This window comes from Apium graveolens, chromosome 7 (assembly GCF_009905375.1).
Source record: "Apium graveolens cultivar Ventura chromosome 7, ASM990537v1, whole genome shotgun sequence".
NCBI lineage: Eukaryota > Viridiplantae > Streptophyta > Magnoliopsida > Apiales > Apiaceae > Apium > Apium graveolens.
In genome coordinates, this window is record NC_133653.1 from 190,674,594 (window position 1) to 190,683,353 (window position 8,760).

An 8,760-nucleotide genomic window follows, 5' to 3' on the forward strand; every position below is an offset into this window, starting at 1 on the left:
TATCTATACATTTTTTTCATAAAATTAAACCACATTAAATAATTCATGTTATTGTCTAATTTGAAACTTTTGTTTTTCACTTATATATTAGCAACAAAAAAATAAAACTAACATCATATCGCAACTATTCGTGGCAATATTATTTGAGATACTTTTATCTAAACTCAACACCACCATGATTTCCGGCGAAAAATAAAAAATTCAAATTATAAAAAAAATGGTAAAATAATTTATTTGGTGCTAATCGTAAAAAATAATAAAATTAATATTTTTTTCTAACACCCGTAACGCGCGGGCAAAGGTGCTAGTAATAATAATTAGCAGCATGATGACACAATACGGTGCGAACCAGGCCTTGTACTCTAGCCTGACCTAATAATAAATCTATTCTGCCATTACTGGTATTTTACTACAACTAGCACACAAAATACAAGTACATTTCGGCATCTAACCCAAACTTTGACTAGTACATGTGATGGGATAGCTCCTCCGGTTGAGCCGGACGACTTCGTACAGCCCCCGTACCCCAATATTCAATTCCTAATTTAACCTCTCAATTGTCCCACATTCGTCCACTCCTTTTTTAAAATGCAATGACATCTCCGTCATTTCAACCCCTATTTTATTTATTGAAATGTTAAAAATTACGAATGTCCAGTCCACTCTATATCTATAAATGGAACCACATTTTAAAGAATCACAAATATTTTACGTGAATAGAAAAGTTTATGCACATTTACAATTTAGTAGTTGGGCAAATTTTGAAACGATTCGTAAATTTTTGTTGGACAGAACATTTGGTTGTCATGATTGGAAACTGAAGTTTTTTAGTTGATTTGAATGGAGTCTTCTTCGCGTCTTCTATCTCTTCTAACAGAGGACTTGTTAGCCAACGTCCTTGATAAACTAGCCGATGTTGACTCTGATGACCGCAAATCATTTCGCGCAGTCTGCAAGGCGTTTCATCAAGTCGAGTCAACTCACAGGACTTCACTTAAGGTTCTCCGTCCTGAGTATCTTCCAAATCTTCTTAATAACTACACAAATGTCGATACTCTTGATCTTTCCGGTTGCCCACGTATCGACGACAAAAGTGTAGCAGCATTGCTGAATGGGAAAACAAGCGTTGACTTGAGCTGGACCAGGAGGCTGAAGAGACTTGTGTTGAGTCGGTCTGTTGGGTTGAGATGGGCGGGGTTGGAGTTGTTGCTTGGATCATGCACAAGGTTGGAGAGTCTGGATTTGTCGAGTTGTGGTGGATTTGGAGATAGGGAGGCGGCTGTTGTGTCGTGTGTGGTGGGCTTAAAGGAAGTGCAGATTGATAGGTGTTTTAGAGTGAGTGATTCTGGGTTGGCTAAAATTGTTGTTGGCTGTGAAAAGCTGGAGAAATTGAGTTTGAAATGGTGTGATGAAATAAGTGATATTGGCATTGATCTTTTGTCTAAGAAGTGTGGTTTGTTGAAGCATCTTGACATATCATTTACCAAGGTTTTGTACTACTTTTATTTGGTTTTTTATTTTTTATGGAATAGTATTGATGATTAAATGTAATTTTAGCGCATAAGTATGTTATAGAGTTACAAATTCAATTTGAAGTATCGATCATCCAATATGATATCGAGTAGTAACTAAAAAGTGTTTCTTGTTCAAGTCCACTTTACCCCCCTATATTGTCATGTTGTGAACAAATTTGGTTTGTTTTTGTGAATTTGACCTAGGATACCATTGTAACCGTTAACAGGATTGTGGGGTTCATGAGAGTTAACCCATTATTCACCCATATTCGCAAATTGTGGTAAAGTATAAGTTTAGTCGATTGTGTCCTTTTATGAGATTTGAGTCCCTTTGTAGAATTGTTATGTTGATCAACTGACCGTGATTAGCCTTTTATCTCCTGCCATAAAGTGAGGAAGAGTCTTAAACAGTATAATGCTATTTGCCTTAGGTGGTTTTTACTTACAAATTAGTTAGGTTTTGGCATATAGTTTTAAAGTGCTTATTGTTTTTAGATGGAATAGGATTGATGGTTCATATTCTCCAAGTTCTGTTTCCTTGTGTGACCTTCTTAAGGTACGATGTTTCTTGCAGTTTGTTGGAAGTTTTAGCATGATATGTGGCCAATCTATGTGTTGTGGCAAATGAATCTCTTATGAAATTTCCTTCCCCAATTTGTGAAACAAAGGGGTTTGATGCTTATTTTTTATCTGTAGTAGTGCCACAATATTAAATTATTCAATGGATTCAGTTTATTTGTTGGTCAGATAACTGGTGAATCTATTCAATCAATCAGTACTATGCAGAGGTTGGAGGTGCTGGCTATGGCGGGGTGTGGACTTCTGGATGACGTTGATCTGCATCATCTTCAAAATGGCTGCCCTTCACTTCAGGTTCAGTACAACCCTAATGTTATAGAGAGATTGTATGACATTTATATGCAAATTTAAATCGTGTAAATGCCCTGATGAAATAATTATGATTTGTTTAACGGCTTCTATAGATGAAAAAGGTTGGATATTTGCTTGTAATTCAAATGAGCGAGTACAACAAAAGTGAGCGTTATGCGAGTGAGTTGATAAACTTGTAATGAATGTGCTGTTTTGTGCACCAATTTTATCCAAGTAAATTAGATGTTCTAATTAGCCTGACGCAAAACACTTGTGCTAAGAATAGGCTGCCATATTTAATCTGATTTGTTAGTCATAAACTTCAAAATCAAATTCCAATGAAGAGAGGTAGTCGCTGGTGATTCGAATTCCTTCCCTCTTGTTATCTTCAAGAGCTTGCCAGTGATAGTAAACACATATCTGCTTAGAAATTTTAAAGTTAAATACAAACAGTGCATTTTGGATATCTGAAGATCACTCGTATTCAATTTTAATTATACAATTAACTTGTAGTGCATTTAAAAATTAAACACTCAGTGCTGATTCAAATTTTGCTAGTTGTAATTCCATTTTATGCCTCGTGATTAAATATTTGCTCTTGTATTTCAGTGACCAGAGATACGGAATATTAAATTTTATTTAGGTGGGGAATTTTAGCATAGCAATATGAAATAATAATAATCACTATGAATTTGTGTTGCTTGAACTCTTCTCTGGCAGGTACTTGATATATCAAGGTGTGATAATGTGACGTCTTTAGGCTTAACCTCAGTCATACATGGACGTAATAATCTTCTGCAGCTCAAAGCAGGACACAACTATTTTGTGAGTAGTGCTTGAGATAATAATTTATATTGAACTTGTTTCTTTTCGCATTGTTTGCAGCACGTGTTCTAAGTTTTAGTTACACCATTTTTTTTATTCAGGAGCTTTCAACTATGGTTCTGAATTGCTTCAAGGACTTAAATAATTTGCAAACAGTAAGGATGGATGGGGCTCAGGTATCTGACCATGTATTACAGATAATCGCCAGTAATTGTAAATTTCTAGTAGATATCGGCTTTAGCAAATGCAAAGGAGTGACAGACTTTGGCATTTCTCAAATTGTGCTTGGATGCATTAAATTGAAGATACTAGATCTAACATGCTGCTATGAACTTACTGATCTAGCAATATCAGCTTGTGCGGACTCTTGTAGAAATCTTAGGTGTCTTAAGATAGAGTCCTGCAGTTTGTTAACTGAGAAAACTTTTGACAGTCTAGGATCTTGCTGCTCCCTACTAGAGGAGCTTGATGTTACAGATTGTTCTGGTATTAACGATGTAGGTAGGACAAAGCACTTTATGTTAATTATCTGTATCCACTATACTTATTTCTTCTTTTTTAATTCTGCACTTTCTATTTTAATTTTGTAATCTTAGAAATATATGCCGTTTTACTGTGCAGGACTCAAACATATCTCAAAATGTTCAAAACTTATGTCCTTTAAGTTAGGACATTGTATTAATATTTCTGACAAGGGATTGTCTGATATAGCTTCGAAATGCTCAAATATCCTTGAACTCGATTTATACAGGTATTTAAAGATATATCTGAATACAGTATGTAAATCTATATGTATTGAAGTTGATTCTAGTAATAATTCTTTATCTACTTCCAGGTGCATGGGTGTTGGAGATGAGGGACTAGCAGCTTTAGCTACAGGTTGCAAAAAATTGAAGAAGCTTAACTTGTCTTACTGCATACAGATTACTGACAAAGGTATGCAGTGCGTAGGCTATCTGAAGGAACTCTCGGAGTTAGAAATGCGAAACCTGTCAAAAGTCACAAGTGCTGGTTTTTCTTCGGTCGCATCTGGATGCATGAAACTTGCTGAATTGGATATGAAGAATTGTGAGAATATAACGGATTCAGGGTTTTTGACTCTATCTTACCATTCAAAAAATTTGATCCAGGTTTGATGTCTTATATATGTGCATATAAATTCTTTTAGAGGGCATTTGGAAACTTGCATTTCATTTCAAATGAGGGATTTCAAATGACAGGATTTGAGTTGTCATTTCAAATTTCAAGTTTATAGAATGTCCAGGATTTCAAATGAAATCCAAATCCAAATTCTCACATAGCTTATTTGATCAAATCCAGAATTTCAAATGAAATCCAGTTTCCTAAACGGGCCAGTAAATGTTTTAGCAATAAAAATATGATTATGCCATTAGTGAGATGCTCAACCATGATTAAGAGGAACTATATAGTTTTATGGAAAAGTTTTGTTGATAAGCATATCTAGCTACGATACCGACAGTCTTGCATAGTCCATAAACTTTATCTAGATAAGTTCATAAACTGTCAATTTCCTCTTTAGTAGCTTCTGCATAAGTCCATAAACTTGGAGTCCGGGATACAACTAGTATTAACCCTGTCCCAAAAAGGAAGGAAAAAAATGCAATGGAAGTTCATTCATGTGTTTTTTGGAAATGTAATGTATTCTTGTGAAAGATTCTTCAACATCTTTCCAGGTATACAGTGTATTCAGTAGCGTAGGCAAGTTTGGAAAACCTTCTTGTCGTCTGTTTTTTTAACACTTTTAGACATTTGCATTGCAAGTAATCAACTCAAAGGTGCCAAAGCCAGTACATGTCATACTAGCGCACAAACTAAAAAACTGATAAAAAAGGCGACGCAAAACAATTCTCTTGTTATTGAATGTGGTAGAGTTATCCTTCTTGTTAGAAACTGAGAACCAGTTAGGGTATTTTATCTTTTATGTTTGGTTCATATTAGGTGTAATACACAACTCCCTTCAGGCTCTTAGTATGCTCACTTTACTCCCTGTTACAAGTTCTGAAGATATAGAATGAAATACTTGGAGCTCATAACTCGTTCTTCACACATGTTTTACTCCTTGTTACAGGTCACAACAGTCCCCTTTGTATAATAACCTTTTTCTTATAAATCTTTAGAACAGACCGAACTTAGAAGTAGAACAGTTAAAGATAAGTATATTGAAGATGTAATAAAAAGTCATAAGTTAATGGCAGGAGTTATATTTGAAGTTGTGATCCTAGAATCTCAGTTATAACTCAGGCATAGTATATGAGCTTATTGCTAAGGTTTATATTTCCTTGGAAGCGCTAGAATGACCAATAACTTTCGCTGTATGTTTGATTTCTTATATTGTTTTATGTTTCATTATAACTAAGCAATTATTGTGTATTGTCCATATTTTTGCAAAAATTAAGCAGTATTTCATCATACAATCTTCAATCCTTTCATGATAAGGATGAATGTTGATGACTAACTATAGTCTTCTATATATATTGCTACCAATTGTAAAGGAAGTGAAAAGTATCTCTTGTAATTATAACAGTTTTGGAAATACAAATTCCAAGGCGGGTTCATCTATGTCATGAAATTATTGAGATCTGTTCAGAGATATTATTGCTTTCATTTAACAGTAAATAATTTCTACAAGTCCAATCATTTTTATCTAAGTTCCCCATGTAGCACATTGAATACCTATGTCTACACAACATTCTGATTTCAGAGAAACTGGCATAGAGCAATACAAAAATATGATGTGCTGCCTTGCATCTGTCTTTTCTTTAATATATGAACATTTTTATCTAATAACTCTACCTATATTGCAGATTAATCTAAGCTACTGCAGAATTTCCGATTTTGGTCTTTACAATGTAATGTGTAAGTTGACACGCCTGCAAGATGCAAAGTTGCAGAATCTCAGTAATGTCACTATGAATGGGTTTGAGCTCGCGCTTAGGGCAAGCTGTTTTCGGCTCAAGAAGATTAAGATGCTTGCTTTTGTTCGGTCTAATATTTCCATGGAGACACTTAACCTCCTCCAGACTAGAGGTTGCAAGATAAAATGGGATTAGGTTTATGTATATGCTATAGATTGTTTAAGACAATCAATGTAACTGTACTGTAAAGTTAAGTTTATTTTTAAGCCTCTAAAGGTAGCTCATCCTTTGCTACCTCATCAAGGGATATGTGAGAAAGCAGTACTGTGTTAATCAGTGATTGCTTGTGGATTTGGCTGACGACTTAATCTCTGTGATAACCAGTAAGGCAAGTTGTAATAATCATATAAGATTGGTAATGTACAAATATTTGATATCGGGCTTGATCCTAGTTTTGATTTTGGTTCCATTGTTAAGTCTTATGCAGATTTACTTTTCAAGTTGCCGCCTGAAGCTGAAGCAAGCAATGTCTGGCATCTTCTTTTCAGATATCACAAGCCCTCCAGAAGTAGTGGTACAAAAAATTCGATCATGGCCATTCATATTTAGAATTTGTCTAGTCGAACAGATTCTAAACATCGTGGCATGATGCTGATGGCTCAAAGGTCAAGGCCGGCATTCAGTTACTGGGCAGGCATCCTTGGGTAAAGACTTTAGTGTCTTTCCCGGGTGTTTTCCATGATCTCTTCCATTCGTTAATGAGAACCCTCGTCAAGTTCATATACTTTATTAGGCGGTTTCATTCGAATGTAGAACGAACTTCTAAGATAAAACATTATCAGAAGAAAACTGTATACTATCATTCTATCAATACCTTATCATATCACTTGTACAATACCATATGTATGTACATGCCACATTGTATACGCTGTTGTTGCACAATGATGACAAAATCATTAGATGCAAGATCAAGTCGTATATGAGAAACCTCAAACATTGCTGAATGGACGCAAGCCATTACATATGGACCAAGTTGTACATTACGAACCTCCTTGGCAAAATAACAGTTATCTCCATCTTCAGTGGTGAGTAAGCTGTTTGAAATTGGATCGCTCAATAGATAATATTATATTCTAACTGTTAAGGCAAATGATACAGTCTCTTATGCAAATGGGACAATTCATTTACAAATGAGACAATGAATGTGACAGTCTCAATTGACTTTCTGGCAAATGATACAGTCTCTTATGCAAATGGGACAATTCATTTACAAATGAGACAATGAATGTGACAGTCTCAATTGACTGCAGAAAGTAAATAACAGTAATGATAATGCAGAATGCTGAAAACTTAATAAGTAAGAACACCAGAAATTTTCACTTGGTTCGGCCCCTACACCTAGTCTATGTCCTACATCCAAGTTCCTATGCCAACTAGCATATAAAATGTATTATATCCACTTAAAACAAAGTACTTACAAACTTTCCTTAATTACAAACTTGGCCCACTTGAAATAAACATTTCCCTAGCACACAGTTACCTAGCACAAAGCTACTTAGCCTTCCACTTGTAATCAAACTCCCACAACCCGGGACAAGTGATATAAAACACCTTTCAGATACAAGAATATAATGTGAAAGTTTACAACTCAAACTAGGCTTATTGTTTGACCGGATATTCAAGAGATATAAAACAAGAATGGTGTTTCAGATTATAAAGATAAAACATGGAATTATTAGGTGTAATCTGAAAACATGAGATGTGTCTTCTTCTTAAATAGAATATTTAAGAGAATGGAATAAGAAGAGTTTTTCAGAGAATAAAGATAGAACGTGGAATAAGCACTCTTGTTGAATCTTAAAAACAAGATGTGTATTTATACACACAAATCTAACGGGTTTGATTTTCAAAATAAAGAAGAGATAAGATTGGATAATCTATTTGTTTGAAAATATTTGAATAAGTCCTTGTAAAACAACCCGTTAGTTGGTTGTAAAAGATAAATCTTAGAAAAGATAAGATTTGAATAGTTCAAATAGATTTATCAAGATAGAGTTTGTTTTGGAGATAAACTTGTATACCCAGTCAAATAGAATTACACCAAACCCTATCACTTACAACAACTAAGTCCCATAATCTGCATTCTCTACGTACATCTTGAATTAGGTCATCATCAGAAATCTGCAAGTCAACATTCTCCCCCTTTTATGATGATGACAAAGAGAACAATTGCTCCCCCTATCAAAAACACTTTAAGCTCTGTTCAAGATGTTAGTAACAAGAAAATAGCATATGCAGATTATATCTTTATCTAACAGATATAACAATAAGTATAGAGCCAAATGAAAAATAACTCTTTCTCCCCCTCAACATCATAAAAGGGATAAAAGAATTAATCAGACAAAGAGCACATACCAAGTTCTCGACGCATCAAACAAAATCTATCTTCAGCTAAAGGGCTTAGTGAAGATATCTGCATGTTGTTTCTCAGTAGAAATATAGATAAGCTCAATATTACCTTTAGAAACATTATCTCGTAGAAAATGGTGACGAACATCAATATGCTTAGTACGAGAATGCATGACAGGATTTTTAGAGATATTAATTGCAGAGGTATTATTACAATAAATAGGAATATTTGAATAAGAAATACCAAAATCCTGCAATATTTGTCG

The 8,760-nt window shown here is 34.6% G+C and overlaps 1 protein-coding gene across 2 annotated transcripts; it reads left to right on the top strand.

Annotated features, from left to right (window-relative positions):
- Positions 1-725: 725 nt before the first annotated feature.
- Positions 726-7,121, top strand: LOC141670878 (F-box/LRR-repeat protein 3). Of its 2 annotated transcripts, none has more exons than XM_074476922.1 (8): positions 726-1,488; positions 2,262-2,387; positions 3,105-3,209; positions 3,311-3,710; positions 3,831-3,960; positions 4,045-4,339; positions 6,035-6,473; positions 6,563-7,121. In XM_074476922.1, the coding sequence occupies exons 1-7, from the start codon at positions 841-843 to the stop codon at positions 6,278-6,280; spliced, it is 1,950 nt and encodes a 649-aa protein (XP_074333023.1). In that variant the 5' UTR covers positions 726-840; the 3' UTR covers positions 6,281-6,473; positions 6,563-7,121. The 2 variants fall into 2 exon arrangements, with proteins under 2 accessions (XP_074333023.1, XP_074333024.1); XM_074476923.1 differs by having other exon boundaries at positions 6,035-6,468.
- Positions 7,122-8,760: the final 1,639 nt, after the last annotated feature.